The sequence below is a fragment of the Ambystoma mexicanum genome, chromosome 6q, assembly GCF_040938575.1.
Source record: "Ambystoma mexicanum isolate Mex_15411 chromosome 6q, UKY_AmexF1_1, whole genome shotgun sequence".
Taxonomy (NCBI): Eukaryota; Metazoa; Chordata; class Amphibia; order Caudata; family Ambystomatidae; genus Ambystoma; species Ambystoma mexicanum.
In genome coordinates, this window is record NC_090937.1 from 983726027 (window position 1) to 983746285 (window position 20259).

Sequence of the window (20259 nt, forward strand, 5' to 3'; positions counted from 1 at the left end):
GCAAGCCTGACGGCCCTCAGCTCCAACAGATTGATATGGAGTCTGGACTCTGACGGAGACCAACGACCGCTGACTGTCCACTCGTTGGTATGAGCTCCCCATCCCGTGAGGGATCCGTCCGTCACGATCGTCACCTCCAGCCAGGGTAGCCAAAAAGGAGCCCCCTTCATCAGATTGCCTTCGACGGCCCACCACAGAAGGTCCTGGGTGACCGAGGACGGTACCTGAACAGGGTCCGACATCCTGCCGGAGGACTGAGACCACTGGAGCTTGAGTGCCCATTGCAAAGATCTCATCCGCAACCTGGCCTCTGGCACCAGAAGAATGCAGGATGCCATGAGGCCGAGCAATCTCAAGAACTCGAACGCTGGGAGACTCTGGGCAAGCTGAAACTTGTGCACCATCTGCAGAATGTGATGACCCCTCACCTGGGGAGGAAAACACTGCCCAGGGACGTGTCGAGCACTGCTCCGATGTACTGGAGCCTCTGAGTTGGTGTCAAATGGGACTTCTTTAAGTTGAGGGAGAAGCCCAGCTTGTGGAGGGAGTGGCAGGTGACTGAGATGATCCAGGACTTGCTCGGGAGAGTGCGCCCTGATCAACCATTCGTCCAGGTAGAGGTAGACATGAATACCCCTTTCCTGAGATGCGCTGCCACCACTACCATGAGCTTGGTGAAGACCCTCAGGGCGGGGGTCAATCCGAACAGCAGGACCCGAAACTGAAAGTGCGAGTCGCCAACCGCAAACCTCAGATACTTTTTGTGCTTTGGATGGATCGGCACATGAAAATAAGCGTCCTTGAGTTCGAGAGACACCAACCAATCCTAAAGTTGAAGGGCCTTTAGGACTTGAGAAAGAGTAACCTCCGTAACCTCTGCAGCACTTGCGGGATGACAGGGACTGGAGGAAACGCGTACAGCAGTGGGAAGGATTGAGTAACCATCTTGAACTTGTCCTTCCCGAGGAGCTTGTTCAAACCGCGCAAGTCCATGATGGGTCTCAATCCCCAGTCTTTCTTCGAAATCAAAAAATAAGGGGAATACCATCCCTTGTTACTCTCCGCTACAGGCACCAGTTCTATGGCGCCTTTCTCCAGCAGGGATTGAATTTCCTGCGCAAGGAGCGGATCAGGACTCTTCAAAGAGATTCCCTGGTGGATTGTTGTGAGGCCTCTGCCGGAAAAGACGACAGTAGCCGTGGGCTATGATCTCCAGAACCCACACATCTGAAATAATGTCATGCCACTCTACAAGATGCTGCACCAGCCTTCCCCCAACCGGCGAACCATGGGACATGGCCTCATGACTGAGCCGAAGCGGCTGCGGCAGTGCCCGAGGGCAAAGAGGTAACTGCCCGAGCGGCCTTGGCACCTCAAGTACCCCGTTTTCCACCTCTGACACTCCTACGGTGGACCCTTCGACTTGCAGCTCCTCTCGATTTACTAAAGGATGAGACTTAACGAAAGGAACCTCCCCTCCATTGCTGTTTCCTAGGACGAAAAGGTGGAGGTTGGTGAACTGTAGCGCTCAACAACTTTGCTGCAGCTTTGTAGGTCTGCAACCTCTCAAGGCTCTCGTCAGCCTTGCTGCCAAAAAGATGTTCACCATCAAAGGGCTTGTTGAGGAGCCAGGCCTGCATATTAGGAGCAAACCCCAACTTCCACAACCACACAAACCTGCGTATTACGGTGCTTGCCGCCATGGACCAGCTGACACAATCTGCCATGTCCAAACCCGACTGAACGGCCTCACACATGGCATCCTTGCCATCCTGTACAATAGCAAGAAAACCATCCCGTCCTTCCCCTTCGGGAATATGTTCAGCTGCCAAGGAAGGAACAAGTTTCTTACCTGTAACTGTTCTCCTGCATGGGTCTGGCATGGATTCACATGCTCATGAATATTCTTAGTCGTCAGGCTGGGAATCCTCGGTAAAGAAAAAAATCAGTATCAGTTTCGTTTCTGATCTGTCTTTCTTAGTAGTAACCAATCACTGGTCTCTGGGTCATACTGCCCCCAGCCAATGACTGCCCTCTCCCTAAGCCCTGCCCTTGGCAGCCATCCTCAGATTTGGTAGCACTTAAAGTGGCAGTATGACCAAGTGAAGAGCCGCAGAGGGGTCGGAGGGAGGGTTCGCATGTGAATCCATGCCAGACCCATGCTGGAGAACAACAGTTACAGGTAAGTAACTTGTTCCTTCTCCAGCATGTGGTCTGGCATGGATTCACATGCTCATGAATATAAGAATACATAGCAGTACACACATGCACAACCACGGGAGGTGGCAAAAGGCTCAACATCAAGCAATACAACAATTCAACATTAAGCATCTCTTACCTCCTCACCAGGCTCACCTTAAGCGAACAGGTTGCGCAGCACTGCCTGGCCAACTCGGGACTCCTCCTTGGAATCTCGTGAAGGTGTGTGTCGACCTCCACGTAGCAGCACTGCAGATGTCCAGCAGGGGCACACCAGACAGGAACGCCGTGGTAGCAGCGATCGCTCTGGTCGAATGGCTCTCGGACGGCCGGGCAACGGTCGGTTTGCCAACCAATGACAGTGTATGATGCAGCCGGAGAGCCATCTGGAAATGGAAGCCTTCGAGAGAGCCTTCCCTTGGTTCACAGGTCCAAAGTTCACAAACAGCTGTGATGTCTTCCGAAAACTCTGTTCGGTCCACGTAGAACTTCAGCTCTCTAGCTACATCCAGCAAGTGCAAAGTCTTCTCGGCCGGCGATGGGAAAAAGACTGGTAACACCAAGGGCTTGTTGAGATGGAAGTCCGACGGCACCTTGGGCATGAAGGAGGGGCGAGTCCTCAGCACCACCCTTGTCTCGTGGAAAGTCAAGTATGGAGGCTTGCAGGAAATGGCCTGAATCTCTCCCATGCGTCGTGCAGAGGTGATGGCCACAAGGAACGCTGTCTTCCACAACAGAAACTTCAACGGAGCCGAATGCAAGGGCTCGAATGGCAGGCCCATGAGCCTGGTCAGCACCACGTTGAGTTCCCACGCTGGGGCTGGAGCTTTCACTGGCAGGAACGATCGGAACAGTCCTTTCATAAACTCCTTCACCAGGCGATGAGACCACAGGGACGATCGTCCTGCAGTTCTGGTGTATCGGGAAATCGCTGCCAGATGTATCTTGATAGAAGCGTGAGCTAGTCCAGCTTTGGCCAGCGACAGTAAGTACGGTAGCACTTGAGGGGCTATAATCCATAAGGGTTGATCTTCTGTGCACGGCACCAGACAGAGAACCTCTTCCACTTGTGTCCGTAGCACTTGAGTTGAGGATACCCTGACCTTTGCAAGAACCTCTCTGCAGTCAGCCAGGATATCGTACCCTCCAAACTCTAGTGCTGCAGGAGCCAGGCCTGCAAGCTCAGCGACTCCGGGTCGTGATGAAGAAAGGTGCCTCCTTCTCTGGAGAGAAGATCTGCGTCTGTCGACAGTTTGACTGGTGGGGACACTGACAAGTCCAGAAGGTCCAGGAACCATATCTGTCTCGGCCACCTCATCGATCATGAGTTGATGAGCCTGAGCAGCAACGGCGGGAACGCATACAGGAACAGGCCGACCCAGGGGAACGAGAAAGCATCGCCCATGCTCCTCGGCTGGGGGAACCTGCTGGCGAACCTCTGGCACTTGGAGTTTGTTGCTGTTGCGAACAGGTTGATTTGGGGTTTGCCCCATCGCCGGCAGAGTTGATCCACTTGATCCTGGCGTAGTTTCCACTCGTGGCAAGAGCGCAGCTACCTGCTGAGCGAGTCGGCAATGGTGTTTTTTATCCCTGCAAGATGAAAAGGCACCAAAAACATCCCCTGGTCAACGGCCCAGTGCCACAGATCCTGGGCCTCATTGGAAATGGCTGGGGATCTGGTTCCTCCCTGCTTCCGGATGTAGAACATTGTGGTGGTGTTGTCGGTGAAGATCCTCACCACCTTGCTCTTGAGGGATGGGAGGAATGACTTGAGGGCCCAGAACACCGCTCGGAGCTCCAGTATGTTGATGTGGAGTGGCCTCCGGGCGACACATGCCTCTTTCGTGAAGATCTCCAGTGTGCGCTCCCCATCCCGCCAGGAAGGCATCCGTCGTCACATTCACCTGGTATGCTGGGGTCTGAAAGTCCGTGCCAGCGGCGAGATGCGCGCGGGTGCCCCACCATCGAATTGCCTGGCGGAATACTTTGTTGAGCGAGATCTTGTTCTCAAAGCTGTCCGTCGCTAGTGACCAACGGGCGTCGAGGAACTCCTGCAGGGGACGCATCCGAAGCCTGCACAGACGCACCAGATAGATACAAGAGGACATCATCCCGAGAAGGGACTTGATGGACCTCACTCTGGCCATGTCCGTGGCCAGCAGACGCTGTACCTTGCCCAGGATGGCCTGCGTTCTTTCCTCCGACGGCGAGGCCAACTGCGCTACTGTATCGAGCTTGGCTCCCAGAAACAGCGCGACCTGCGACGGAACCAGGTGGGATTTGGGGAAGTTGGAGAATCCCAGGTCCGTGAGCAGCCGGACGGTCTTTGCCGTGTGTTCGACGGCGAGTTCCCTTGTCCCTGCTCGGATGAGCCAGTCATCCAGGTAGGGGTAGATGTGGATCCCCTGCAGGCGCAGCCGCGCCGGCACTGGTGCTAGGCACTTGGTGAACACCCTGGGCGCCGACTTCAATCTGAATGGGAGGGCCTTGAACTGGTAGTGCCGCCCTTGGACTACAAACCTGAGAAACTTTCGGTTTTCTTTTAAGATGGGGATGTGAATGTATGCATCCTCCAGCTCGAACGATGCTAGGAAGTTGCCTTCCTCCAGCTGTCCCAGCACGTGCTGGAGGATGACCATCTGGAACTTCTGTGCCTTGATGTATTTGTTTAGCCGACGCAAGTCCAGGATGGGACGCCAACCTCCTGTCTTCTTTCTGATGAGGAAGTATCTTGGGTATACTCCGGAGCCCCGGAGCCTCTTTGGGATGAGCTCGATGGCTCCTTTCTAGAGCATCGCCCTTACCTCTAACAGCAGTTGAGGGATGTAGTTTTCCTTCCTGACCATGGGCTGAATTAGGGGGCACTTCTTTAGAAATTCCAGTGTGTGCCCGTGGGCCAGGGCATCCAGCACCCAACGGTCAGTGGCGACGGATTCCCAGACGCTGACTAACTTTGTCAGCCGGCCTCCCTCCGGGGTGCTTTGGTGGGGGCCCGACGCGGCGGCCGGTTCAGTCTTGCTTGGAAGCAGCCTTGCCCTCCCTGGCGACGATGACGAGATCCACCTGACTTGCCTCGTCCCCCTGTAGGCTTCTTGTGATGATGAGCGGGCCGCCTGATGGTAGGTCGAGGAGCCGCCGCCGAATACTTTGGAGGCACCTTGCTTGCCTCCAGAGTTCCGAAAGGGCAGCCGCCGCAGAACTCCCAAGGCCCGAGCCGTCTCCGTGTCGGTCTTGATGGCCTGTAGTGACTCATCCACAGTCTTTCCTAACAGATTGTTCCTGTCGAAGGGCATGTCCAAAACCTTGGCTTGCACGTCCTAGCAGAAATCCGTCGCCTTGAGCCACCCCCGCCGAAGGCAAACGCCGTTGCCAAACTGGCAGAAACCGGTGTCGGCAAGGTCCGTGGCCACAGTTATGGCGTGGTCCGACGCCACCTCACCCTCCTGTAGGATCGCCAGGGCCTCTGCCCTCCTATCGTCCAGGAGGAAGTCCAACAGGGGGTGACCTTGTACCACAATTCCCTGTCCTAGCGGGCCACAATCGCTAGGGCGTTGGCCGCCTTAATCGTCGTCGCCGAGATGACTCGTCGTCCCATGGCGTCCAGCTTCATTTCCTCACCGTCCGGTGGGGAAGTTGAGGATGAAGCCAATGCCCCCCGCTTTCTTCTTGGCTGCTGCTGAGACGACCGAATCCAGGGTCGGCTGTGCCCTAAGGCACAACGGGGCGGCATCGGGGACCCAGTACTTCTCGTACCGGTCCCTCTTGGCAGGTGTCGTGGACGGGTTCTTGAGGAGGGCAAGTCCCTCGTCCCAGATGTCATCCAGCAATGGCACTGCGAGGACCGTCTTCCTCTTGGCCTTGCGCCGTTGGTAGAGGAAGCCTTCCTTCTCCTCAGGCAGAGCTGAAAAAGCTCAGATGCCCTGGCAATCATGGCGTGGAAGGAGCCAATCTCGCCGGGCGGGGACACACGAGGAATCGGAGACGGGAGGCTAGTCCTGTCGTCACCGCCGTCATCCGTCCCAGTCGTGGCCGTGTCGTCCCTCGGGATCGGAAAGGTGACAAAGGCTGAGAAGGCCGTGAGGGCTGAAGGGGCACTGGATGAATTCTCCTCCTCTTGTTCGGAGGGCTTCCCGATGGACCCGGCACAGCTGGGTCGTCCGCCGGGGGTAGGGGCAATCTCGTCCTCATCTCCATGCATAAGGCTTGGATTGCCGTCAAAATGGCCACCAAGTTATCCTGAGGCTCGGGTTGCGACGGGCGTGCCGGGAGCGATTGTTTTTCCTCCACGGGAACCTCGTCCATGTTGCCACCCTCGCTCTCGTCGTCCCCCTCCTCGGGATTCCTCCCGTGGGGCTGGGCCTCTTCCAGATTCTCGGCCAGCTCCGCGGAGGTTGTGTCTGTAACAGACACTGCCCCCCCTCTTGTTCCACTGGGGTCTTCACAGGGGTCTTCTGGATGGGCTTAAAAGAGCATTCCCTCGGAGGCAGGGAAACTCTGGGCCCGAGGTCGCCTCCACTGGGATAGCCTCCACAGGCTTTGCCAGGGCCGCAGCAACCCCCTCGATAGAGGCCTTAGCCGGGTGGATAAGGGCCTTCGCCGCCTTAGGGGGAGGGTCACCGACCCGCTCCCCTGAGTCCGGTTCCTTCGAGATCAACCGGGGCTTCTCCAGAAGCTTGGCCGGGTTCTCGGATTTTCTCTTCCCCGAGCCAGAGCGTTGGCTCGTGGTTGATGGCGTCAGTGAAGGTGCGCCCTGCCCGACAGCCAAGGAGCCCGACCGTTCGGCGCTCCCGGTGCCCGCAGTGCTTTGCCTTCTGTTGGGCCCCGTCACCGGGGCGCCCTCACAGGACTTAGAAGACCGCTCGGACTTCTTCTCACCTGCTGGGCTTTTGCCTTCCAGCCAGTTTGAGAGGCGGGTCCGGCGATCCCTCATAGTCCGATCAGACATGTTCATGCAAAACTCACAGTCCTTCTCCACGTGCGTTTTGTCCTCGTGGAGGCAATAAAGGCATTTCGAATGCTAGTCCTCGAACACATTTTGTAGGTTGCATCCAGGGCAGATCCTGAACAGTTTGCCGGGAGTCGAGCTTCCCTTATCCTGGGCCATGTTCTTCTCGTCCACAAGGTAGGCCCCAGAAACTTCTGGAATTCTCCAAGAAGCATAACTCTATGAAAAACCTCACCCTTGAGGGGCGTAGATATATCCGAAATGGGTCCCCGTTGATCGGAAGTAGAAACGGTGGAGCTTGAGGCTCGATTAGACCGAAAAATGAGATGAATCTCTTTGAAAAAGCGCAAAACGCAGTAAAAGCTCGAAAGCCATAGCACGAGGACTCCCAACACTTGAGCGTGCAGAAAAAATCTGAGGATGGCTGCCGAGGGCGGGGCTTAGGGAGAGGGCAGTCATTTACTGGGGGCAGTATGACCCAGAGACCAGTGATTGGTTACTACTAAGAAAGACAGATCCGAAACGAAACTGATACTCATACTGATTTTTTCTTTACCCAGGATTCCCGGCCTGACGGGGAATATTCATGAGCATGTGAATCCATGCCAGACCCCATGCTAGAGAAATACAGTTCCACAGAGAGTGCGTGAAACGGGACAAGGCACACACGGAGTTGACTGCCTGTAAAGCCATACCCCCTGAAGAAAACACTCTTTGCCCAGCCATCAAAATGCTTGTAGCCCCTATCAGGAGGGATGGTAGGGTACAACGCCTGCTTTGCTGGGGTCGTGGCCGCCTGCACCACCAAACTCTCTGGAGTGGAGTGCGTGGTCAAGTAGCAGGGGTCACTACTGGCTGGACGGTATTTTGCGGCAAAGACTTGCTCACTGCTGGGAGACCCTCCGGAGCAGTCCAAGCCGCAGCCACCCTTCTTTGCAAAGCCATATGGAATGGCAGTAACGGGTCAGTTGGAGGACCTTGGTCGAGGTTGTCCATCAGGTCATCCTGCAGAAAATCCACAGGTGGCGCAGACCACCCCAAGTAGTCCGTGACCCTCGACATAAGACGCCGGTACGAGGACTCGCAATGGGCGCCAGGCTCAGGCCGACAGAACTCCACCTCCGGAGAGGTGTCCAGACCACTGGCGTAGTGCAGTGACTGACACAGGTCTTCAATCTGGCTGTGACCAGACAAAATCTCGTCCGGCACCTCCTCAGGCTCCAAACCTTCCTCAAATCCCTCATCCACCCCAGAAATAAAATCCAGAGGGCGGATAGAGGGCACAGAAAAAGGGACAAAGTCATGCTTTCTGGGGGTTCCACCTTGCCACGGGGTACCTCCGACAAAGCAGCCTCGAAAGGCATCGAGGGAATCGGCGTCGATGTTGAGCGAGGTGCCGACAATTTCGACGGCGTTGACAGGCCTCGAGGGCGGAGCGTCGAGCGTGTCCTTCGACGGCCTGGGTGCTGACGTCGTCGACGACTTCCTCGGAGGCGCAGCGTCGAGAGAGTTCCTAGACAACCTTGGCGCCGCAGGCGTCGATGTCTTCCTCAAAGACTTCACAGGCTCACGCGGTCTCGAGGGGGCGTCGAGGACCGGGACCTGGACCAGGAACAGACATGTCTAGAGCGACCATCCTTGTCCGACCGGGACCTCGAAGGCGCCCGGTGGTCGCGACGACCGCTCGAGATCGAAGGCGGATGAGCGGTGTCTCTAGCATGGGGCTCCAAATGGGAAAGCAGCTTTAGGCAGAAACACTGCAGCGTTTAGCATTTCAGAAAACAACTGCGTTGTGTTTCTGCCCGAAAGCCCCAAATGGGAAAGCAGCTTTAGACAGAAACACAACTCGGTTGTGTTTGAAAACGCTGTGTTTTTCGTTTCCAAGTTTCTCAGGCTCCTACAAGGAGCCTGAGAAACTTGGAAAGAAAAACCGCAGCGTTTTCAAACACAATAACGTTGTATTTATGTGTGCGGTAGTTTCAAAAGCTACCGCAAACAAATACAATGTTTTTAAAGCTGCGGTTTTATTTCTAAGTTTTCCGGGCTCCTCCAGCCCGGAAAACAGAGGGAAAAAAACGCAGCTAGCATTTATTTTTATTTTAAAAAAAGCACTTACCGAGATGCAGCTGCAGCTTTTCTGCCTGTAGTCTCCGGTCTCAGAGTCCCGGCACCAATGAAGGAAAACTCACCCAGTGGTAGCTTTTGTTTACTACAGCTGGCTGGCTTTTCCTTCATTAGTGCCGCAAAAGCCAAAGCAAGCACAGCGGCGGGCATCCATTTCACAAAATGGATGCCCCCATGTGCTTCCCTTTGAGCTTCATTTTCTCAAAATTTTACATAGGGACTTAAAAAAAAAAAAGTGCCAATCGATTTTTTTTATCATTGCTCATCTTTTTTGCAATAAACATTTTTGGGCGAACCATTCCTTTAATAGAAACGCCCCAGGCATTGTGTTTTTGACTGGAACGCCTCACTGGGACAGAATGCTACCTTTTCAAAAGAACCAACTATACAGCGGCTTTTCACACAGGGCTTTCGAGAGGGGCACGGGGCACACTAATACTCATGCCCAAAAGGACCCCCTTCTAGATCAAAGATGCATGAGCAGACCCTAGGGGCAGATATGTTCAAGTAAAAGGGGAACTGTGGGGACTACCTGGGGCATGCTGGATGTCTACATGGGGATTTCCGACTTCCACAAGGGGATGAAAACAAGTGCTTTATGGGAATGGGTTGCAGGGGAGGGTCATTCCCCCAGAGAATATGCCACAATTGGCAGGCATGGGCCGATTCACATCAGCATATTGGCTGGGGGGAAAAAACCAACACTGGACAAACCCTGGGAGGGACATGGGGTACACATCTTGGCAGACGTGGTGCAAGACGGACAGCTTGTCCCCGTTAGAGTTTTCCTAAAGTCCTACTGGTAGTAAGACTTAAGTAAGCTATCCCAGTAGTTTGTATATACCAAACTCCTAGTATCAGTCTGTACTAGCTCAGGACCTTCGTAGTGTGGCAGAGCAGTCAGGCATATCTTAAGAGGAAGCAGTGAGCTGTAGGTGATTACACTGAATCTTCGCTATAGACGCACAACAAAGAAGCCCTTCCACATTTATATAAGAGATACACTTATTATATTTACTCTAGAATCCCTTTAAATACTTCAGACTTTTACGGTAGAACACTTAGGAATAATAGACAATACACTTCAAAGGGCCATTTCACTTGTGTTTGTTAGCAGTTACATGTGTAGCAACATTAGAAAGGAAAAAGACAAGGTTATCTTACCGGTAATTGCGCACTCATGCGGTTTTCAACAGGTTATACGGTAATGCATTTACTCAAAATATGTGTTTGGTGCAACATGAGCTTGGTTCAAGGTTCTAGCGATGGTTTCTTCGCCTGGCAAGTCTTTCATGTCCAAAAACACAACACTAGCCAAAGGCAGTTTGGAGAGGACTTGAAGTCTTGGCAAACAGCGAATAATGAAGAGTTCCTGCTGATTTCTTCCAGTTTCTAAAGTAATTGAAGCAGCAAGTTCGCACCTAACAAAGGAGACCTTAAAGCAGACTCGAGGAGAGGACACAAGCAGCGTATTGGGTCAGAGGCAAGAGGGGGTTGCCCTGGACGCCTCCATCTGCACTTCAATGCTTTGGAGCAACTTCTTGGAATTCGGTAAGCAATACCTTTTTCCCCCCACAGTACCTCAGGTTTGAAGAAAGTGTTTGTGCTGGATGCAACATGATGTTGCAGCTCTGGACCCAACCTCCAGATTCCTTGGCCTGATGACGAAAGGCCGGACAATGGACGGTATCTCTAAGCAGCAGTCTCAGTGGGGAGGACCTGTGACACGACTTTCAGCAACTTCTCGGCTCACTTCAGTTTTGGCGCCTTTTCAGCAGCACCACCAACAGACACGGATCGCTGGTAAATCCTCTTCGCTTCCTGCATTCCCACACTCTGGTGAGGGGGTCTGGGAGAGTTGGATCGGATCTCTGCAGTGTCCTTATTTGGACGGATTCTGCTCTTCCACAATGATTCACTCGAAATGGGCAGCAGGTCTCCCGTTATTGGGGTTCTGTATCTCTGGAAGCTCCTAGGACCTTGGCAGATGGCGTGTTTCAAAGTTTGTCATGGGACTGGTTGTTCCCACCAGCCAAAGGGAAGGGGTCCTCTTCAGAGCTCCTCTGCCACATAGAAAACAGGGTCAGGACATCAGTGTTCACTTCACAGTCTTGCAAAGGGTCTGCAGGTGTCTCTGGTCATCTTCTTTGGTTACTTCTGTTTCCTGTGGTTGACTTGCTTCACACTCCAGAAGCCCTGCCTTTTATCCAGTTCCAGCCCACACTCCTCTGCAATTTCTCTCAGCATTTTACAGAAAGGGGAGCTGGACCTATTCAGGCACCTAGGCAGATAAAGGACAGGGGGGGTGGCAGACTCCCTCACTTCCTGCCTGCCCAGACACTCTGGAGCCTAGGCGGGGATACCCAATTGTTCCTGCCAAAGGCAAAACACACTGGCCTCCCCCTCCCAGAATGGACATAGCCTGCATTATAAAACAAACAATAGTCCACTGCCACCAGCCATAACTGGGTGATTGTCTATGTGACTAAAAAGTCACAGTTGCAGAGAGAAGGGAAATACTAAGTATCCATTTGGCACTCCACTGAAGGTGGTGTGTGTGGCAATCTCTCAGACTAGAGAGTTTGGGAGAGATACTAAGCATCTCTCTATCCTTAAGAAATGTAGTTACTTGAGGATATGGAAAAAGTATTTCAAACGAGGACCCTAAGGGTCTCCAGAAACACTGCCCATGAGGAGCCGTGTGCTGCAGTTGTAAAAACACAGTTGCCTTTTTAAGAGCTATGGCGCAGACAGACTCCATAGTACAGGTAGAATACAAAGAATAGAGTTCCAAAAGACAGAGCCCACAAGAATGAGTGGAAAAAAGCTCCACTCATTCAGTATTAAAATAGAGGTCCAGAAGTCCAGCAAAAAGGGCTGTGGGCCTCACTAGGAGAGGGGATGAAGCTTACAAATGATAAATCTCCCCAACAGCCCTGTTTGAGTCCTTGCGGGAAATATTTGCCCTACCAGGGAATGAGTGCTACTGGTATATACATCTGGCACATGGCATCAGGTCCCAATTTCCTGACTTGGCAGAGGTTTCCAGGTGTTCACCCATAGAAGCCAACATTTTCCCTGACCGTATCGCTGGTAAGGTGACTTCCACATTATACCAGATGTTAGCAGCATTTGGGGCCCAGGAGTTGTCCCGACTCGGATGGGAGAGAGAGGTTTATCCATTAGACCCAGAAAAGTGTTATTTGAGGCACTTGCGTCGTGGTAGCTGCCAGGCTCCGCATCATCCAGTATAAAATACTACATTGGGTATATTACTCAAGAATTGCCATGGCCCGCTGGGGTGCAACAGACCACGAAAACTGCCACCGATGTGGGGTCGCCGGGGGTACCTTTTTCCATATACTATGCGAGTGCACACAATTCCAGACATTTGGGGAGGAGGGGGGGGGGGGGCGCTAGTGTCTCGGCAGGTTGTCCACACTACTGGGGTCCTGAGTCTTCTGCGATCCCAAGCTGGCACTGCTTTGCATATGGGGAGAAACAGGGTTCACTAAACAAGAGAAAGTGTTCTCAGTCACATTGGGATTGGCTAAAAGAATCATTGCGGCAATATGGGGTTTGTCGGACCGCCCAAGGCTCAGTCGCTGGTCGGCCGAAATTGACAGATGCATATCCGTAGAGAGTCGGGTTTATAATGCTAGGGGCTGTCCCCAAAAATGTCAGAAGGTGTGGGGCTGGTGGGGATGGGCAAGGTAAGCGGTTGGGGATATTGGTTGTACTAAATGTTACCTATGTGGTCTCCTTTTGCTACTGCATGGTATTCTTGCAAACGTAAGAGGACATATGCCCTATTATGCACTGCCACGTTTGTTGGGTATTAAGTTATACAATAAATTGTGAAGATGGGGCGGGAGGGTGCGGTGAAGGACAACTCAGGCGGGAGGAGTTGCACCATTATCCTCTGCCCTTTCCTGCACTCAATAAGCTGAGAAACTGCTACGCATTGCCTTTTACCTCTGCTGCTGTCCTTTTGATTGTGCTGACATTCCCCAGATGATATGTAACCAAGCAATGGCATATGTTAGCCAGTTATGTTACTAATTGAAAACAATAAAATGGTTTAATAAAAAAAGAAGAAACAGGAGCACCAGACATTGAGCCTCATTACAACCTTGCCAGTATCCTGGCGGTAAACCTGCCAGGATACCGGCAGAGGCTGTTTCTGCTTCCGGCACTCGGTCCGACAGCGGTGTCCAGTCAAAGGTTCTAATCGAAAACGATTGAATGCTGTAGGGTCGAGTCAATAGGCTCAAAACAAAAGGGTTGAATAAAAAAAAAATATATATATATACAGATACACATATATACATACATATATACATAAACGAAAACCAAATCCCCAGATCCACAAGGGAACCGGGAAAAGCAGGCCAGCGGAATGCACTCCCAAGAACAGCAGAGAAAGCCAATAGTGACTCTCTGCACAAAGGCAAAACATAATCCAAAGTTTGACCAGACGATCACATTCTATATATAATTATTTTTTGGGGGGGTTCCGTATAGGAAAAAAGTGGTTTTTACCACAAAAAAGGGGTTTTGGTGGGGTACCTCTACCCCCCCCCAAAATTTGTAAAAAAAAATAAATAATCGACCCTTTTGTTTTCGATCCTTTTCATTCGAAACTTTGACCTATAAGCTCCGACGGCATTGCCACCGGATTACGAGTCCCAGAGGGACAGAGTAAATTCCAATTCATGGAACTCCATAGGACACCATGAGGGGATTTGCTGTGATTACCGTCACCAGCAAGGCCGGTGCTGGTAATGAGGGCTTTGTTTGCCGCTAGGGCATCTGGCTTACCTCCAGCTTCTGGATTCTACTTTTTGTCCAACTCAGTTCAAATTACTGTATGGATAGATAAAGACATCTATCAGAACAAGTGTTTTCTGTTAAACTTATTGCTTCTGTTTTTTTCCCCCTCTTCTCTACTTACTCTTCTCCCCTCTACCCTTTCTTCCTTTTCCATAAAAACGGAATGTATTCTGTATATATTTGAAGATTTGTTTTTATATGTTTACCTACTTGTGTAAATTGTCCTCATTAATGAAGTCAACAAGTGGCTATATTCATGTTCACTTCCATAAATAAATATATATTTTTTTCTATATTTGTTGAGCTTTTTGTGATATGTGCTACCAACAATAGGCACAACTGAAGTTTAGTATGACTGGTGGTATAATGCATATGTCAAACTGAATGATTTATTCTGTTTTAGCTACCAGTTGAACATGTACTGATAGCTTTCTAAACCATCTCATAACTTTAGCCATACGGGAACGTCCTTTATGTTTGGATGGAGTAAGCCAAGGTGCCCCACCGACAAACCCGTAGTTGGGCGATCCTGTAAAGTGCTGGTATGCGCGAATACGAGCACGTTACCAGAGCGCTGACTTGGAATGAGGCCCATTGTTCCTTCTGGTCACGGGAGAGAGGTTTTCAAAAGTGCAAAGACGCTACAGCAGAGTGTCCCCCTCCGGGCCCCTGTCTCTCTGGAGCCTTATGGATCAAATCCCACAAGTTGACAAAGCTCTTGGTACAGATTGTTAGCGAATATGTCTATCGGCGATAGAGTATAAACCCCAAAACCCACTTATAACCATTTTAATATTTGGTGGCCAGCCTATCATTGTTGGCCAGACCACACTAACCTTCCCATACAAGCCCAGGGGATCAGGACTAAAGCGGCATCTCCAGACAGCCACACCTCACCCTCCTTTTCAGGTGCAGCCACACATCCCTTTGTGACCTCCTGACTGGAGTTAAAGTAAAGAAAAAAGCCAAAATAGTAATTCCTGGTGACCACCTTATCGCAAAAGGGCAAAGAAATAACAGTTGCCTGCATAATTAATTTTTAAAACAGACTGGATTTTGGTAGTCTGTAGGAATAAGTTTCTATAAGCCAACATTCCCACAGCAAGTGCGGCCACCATGTTTAAGTACATTGCCACCAACCAGAACCATTACAACTACAGTGGGTCAAGCAATAGACCTTGGGAGACTAAGGTGGACCAAAGTGGTAGACCCACTTTTGGAGGTCTGGTGGATGAAACATAGGAGTCCTGTGCTTATTGAGACGTGAATGAACCCTGGGAAAGAATTAAGGACATCACATAATACAAGTGATATGTGGAGCCAGCCAACCAAAGCAAGCAACAGGTCAGTCATTACAATGCTGAATAAAAGGAATGGTATAAATGTATTTTGTCTGTAGCATGTAACTCCAACACGAAAGAAATCAAACTTCATTATATTCAACATAAAACTGCATCTTCTACGTAACATAATGAGCACAGTAAAATAAAATCACTTAAGAGGTTTGTACCCCTTTATTTTGTAGTTCATTGATCATATTCTTTGAACATCTGCGCAGCCACACATTTGAGGGAAAAATATAAAATCACTGTGCAGTCTGCAAGACTACTTGCCAATCTGATTTACAGTCGAAATTCTTAGCAATTGATGGATTTATGAGTAAAATACTTACCAGCTGTCCAGTCTCCAGGTAGCGTAAGGGAGCAGCCAGCTGTGCATTCAGTCTGTCCGTAACCTTCATAGAACTATTGAAAAGGTGAAAGAACACATATTTCAGAAGAGAAAAGTAGGGGTACGATTTCTTTACTATGGTATCTTCAGTGAGATAACATTTCAGAATACTAATTAAAAACTGCACTTCAGCTAAACAAAAGCAGTAGTTAAGATTTGGCTTTCTTGAAACATTCGGATATAGCCTGAAAGTCCTGTGTACTCTGTGTGGGTTTTATCACAAGCTAGTTGTTGTATGACAACTGGGTTGCCCAAATTCAATTAAATTAAATTAATCATTTACATAAGCAATATTCTTTTTGCATTTACAATATATGTTAGGTAAGTTTTTCCAAAGTCCAGTTGGGATTGGTCTCTACAAGACTTATCCGTTGGTTTTGGGGCCCCAACATCCAACATAGGCCTCTACTACCCAAGGTTGGTAGAGTGGCATCTTAGGAGGAGGAATGCGAGCTGCAAATCAGAACATACATAGATCCAAAGCAACACTTGCACACATAGTTAGAATATCAAATATATATATATATATATGTATATATATATATATATTCAATGAAAAAACTTTGTTAAAGGGACGTTATGGTTAAGTTGCGCTACTAAAAACCTATGAAATTCGGTGAAAAAACTTAGTTAAAGGGACGTTATGGTTCCAAGTAAAACCGAAAAACCCTTGAAAATCGCCAGTTATGGTAAGCTAAGCAACCATAACTCGCGCCACCACCGTGCACTGCTAAGACTAACACCCAGGACAACAAAGATGACACATGGTTTTCTTCAGTAACAGTCAGAAACTAAAAATGTTATTTTATTTGTAGACGTATCCTTCAAGTAGGTTCTTACAGTAATTCCCTTAGAGTCCAGTCACATCATATAAAACATATACAAACGGGAAGACAAGCTTGAAAGACAGCAATCCTTTTTGTGCATAAAGATAATCAATAGACTTATGAGCACTTCCTGATAGTTCTGTTTTTTTTTATGGCTGTACTTTCCCTGTGGGTCCAATCACATCAAGTGATACATATACATAGGGTAAATAGCAGCTTTGAAACAGAGCAATCATTTATTTGCATGAAAATAATCAGTTAAGTTATGAATTGTTTCTGCTACTACTTGTGCTTTTTTGCTAACTTCACTTTACCTGTATATACCCATATTGGTATCTGTTCTTGTGTCTTTGTGTTTTGTCTATAGTAATGAAATTATGTAATACATGTGTTTTATTAGCTACGTATTACATATTTCACAGTACACAAAAATCTATTAAGAAAACAATCATCATTTCAATGTTCAACATATTAACATTACGAATATTATACCTTCATCTTGTACGCTGCACACAATGTTATGTTTCTGTATGAGTAGCTTAGTATACCAGATAGAACCCCATAATAGAATGCTATTTATATCAATGCATCGTTCAATGTACTAATTAGGGTATGATATTTATTGCAATGATCCTTGACACTTGTTTCGCAACATTATAATAAGAATCCTTGTACACATATTTCATGATAAGTACATAGACATGTGATGTCATCAGTGATGTCATCAATGACATTTGTGATGTCATCTTTGATGTCCTGGGTGTTAGCGTTAGCAGTGCACGGTGGCGCGAGTTATGGTTGCTTATCTTACCATAACTGCCGAATTCCAAGGGTTTTTCGGTTTTACTTTGAACCATAACGTCCCTTTAACTAAGTTTTTTCACTGAATTTCATAGGTTTTTAGTAGCGCAACTCAACCATAACGTCCCTTTAACAAAGTTTTTTCACTGAATTTCATAGGTTTTTAGTAGCACAACTTAACCATAATATCCCTGACTTCATATACATGTAACATAGAACATACTAACCCCCTGGTAGTGATTTTCATGTCCGCGGACTACCGCCATGTCCGCAGACATATCGAAAATCTGAGCGTGGTGAATGTAAATTTAAATAGTGTGCCCCATTTCCCCTTTGAAGTTGGTTCTGAAAAGAGCCGTTTTTTTTTTTTTTTTACAGATGCTTGACAGACACCTGTTATTTTTTTTTCTTACTTTACTCCTAAAATCTTCACATAACCTTCTCCAAAGCAACCCTTACATTCCAAAATAGAAAGGCATTTCCCGTAAAAGATAAAGAGATGCCATCTTCTTTAAAATTAACAGCATTACTGGCATCAATATTCTCATTATTACAGAAGAACATACCAGCTCTAAGCATGAAGGCACACATGCCTCGGTTGATGACACCTAGCAATGTTTTGCTGAGGACAAAAAACATAACTATTGTCCTATATTGCCCTAGGTAGTAATGCAGAAAAAATTACTTTCGCATTTGGAAGGATCTTCATTACGGCTTGAACCAAGCGTTCCAAAATCAGCCAACAAAGTAGGGGCACTGACGTTGCCCAAATGGAAAGCACCATAGTGCAAAACTACCACATGCGGACTGTTCATCGTGGCCATATCCTCACAAACTTGTACAATTCCCTGTACATTGCAATCAGGCACAGTGCTCCACACCCCCTCCACTCCTTTCACATCAAAGTTCTTTGCAACATGCCTGCATTGAGCGTACTGTTGTAAACCATGCACAAAGATATCTCCAAGCACCAACACCCTGACTTTCTCTACTTCTACCATCTTCACCACACACAGTCTTTCAACACAAATCCACAACCTCGACATCTGATTGGCTGATCCGTACAGTCTTCTTTCCATGTTGGATTTCCTGGAAAAACCCGGATGTAGCATGCCCTGTCCACGAACAGCCGCGGTGTCCGTGGACGGCGTCCACTTTACTCTCTTGTGCCATTCCCTCATTGCATACAGCTAAGCAATCACACAATACAAATAACGTCCTCAGAACACCCCCATTTTGTGAATTTTCGAACATTTCAGGACAATTATCATTTCATTATTCAACATATTAACATTACAAATATTATACTTTCATCTTGTACTCTGCACACAATGCTATGTTTCTCCATTAGTAGCTCAGTATACTAGATAGAATCCCATAATACAAAGCTATTTATATCAATGCATCGTTCAAAGCACTAATAACGGTATGATATTTATTGCAATATCCTGGACACTTTTTTCGCAACATTATAATAAAAATCCCTAGTACACAAATTCCATGAAAAGTACATACACATGTGATGTCATCAGTGATTTCATCAATGACATTTGCGATGTCATCTTTGATGTCCTGGGTGTTAGTCTTAGCAGTGCACGGTGGTGGCGCGAGTTATTTTTCATAGCTTACCATAACTTGCGATTTTCAGGGGTCTTTCGGCTGTACTTAGAACCATAACATCCCTTAAACAAACTTTTTTTAATATCACGCAAACAATATACAAACATGGCGTGCAAAAACCAACTTCTCACAGATGGCTTTACACAGAATGTTGCAAAGGAAGAATTTATGCTCGTCCACAGTGAAGGTCAGCTGCTTCCATTTTTTTCTCGGGCCCCGGAGAGGCTCAAGAAGCAGACTATAAGGTTGTATTGTGTTTTGACCTTGACAGACAGATTGTGATGAAAGACTTCTCTTGAAGGAGTGTTGCTAAAACGTAAGAGAATAAAGGATGACATTTCTGAAACGAAACCACTTTTATATATTATATCACTATGCGAAAGATCGTTCGCACACGCAGAGTCGTATTTTGGGACTGCACTACTCGTAGACAATGAAATTTGCAATTGTACTGTAATCAACCCTTTAGATTATTTTATACCAAATATAATTACAATAGCGTAGCATTAAAGACCACTCAAGTTGAACTTGTTCGTTCAAAGTGGCATAATGTTTTCTACCGTGCACTATCACCGCCGAATTGATCCCCTGTCGTTTAGAGGGCTCTGAAAAAGGCAGACGACACAGGGTGGGTTAATAGAAATAATTTAACCGGTCTATAGGCGGTCAAGCGCTCTACTCGCTGTGCCACTTCACTGTAGCCTGTCAAGTGGCACAGCGAGTACAACGCTCGCTTTGACATCCGTGCACAGCTTGCTAACGCAAGTTCGAATCCCGGCAAGGCCAAACTCAGCCTTTCATCCTTCCGTGGTCGATAAATGAGCACCACACACTGTGGGTAATAAGCACCGCTTAGATACCTTATGGTTCTTAGCACTATATGAATGGGAAAATAATATTTTATTATTAACATACTCCGTCGCACTATCTTCGATAGCAAATAGTTTCACGCCCTAATAAATAAAATGATGATTTTTAATGAAGATCGGCTGGTGAGACTAATTTATGTTTTTTAAAACAGGTATGTCGCCCCATTTTGCCTATGTCACGATTTACAGACTCCAGCGGATGGGGTCTTTAACTGCCAGGTGCAGGTTCAAATATGCAACTTCATGACCCTCACCATTTTATGGGACAATCGCCAATGACCAATATGCCCTTACGCAGTACTAGCGGCTA

The 20259-nt window shown here is 48.5% G+C and overlaps 1 protein-coding gene across 6 annotated transcripts in view; it reads right to left on the reverse strand.

Annotated features, from left to right (window-relative positions):
- ACSL1 (acyl-CoA synthetase long chain family member 1) overlaps nucleotides 1-20259 on the reverse strand; it is an 877045-nt gene that overhangs the window by 185185 nt on the left and 671601 nt on the right. For all 6 annotated transcript variants that reach the window (XM_069631504.1, XM_069631500.1, XM_069631503.1 and 3 more), the window contains one exon: nucleotides 15774-15846. In XM_069631504.1, the coding sequence (XP_069487605.1) occupies nucleotides 15774-15846 (73 nt within the window). The remainder of the gene's footprint in view (nucleotides 1-15773; nucleotides 15847-20259) is intronic.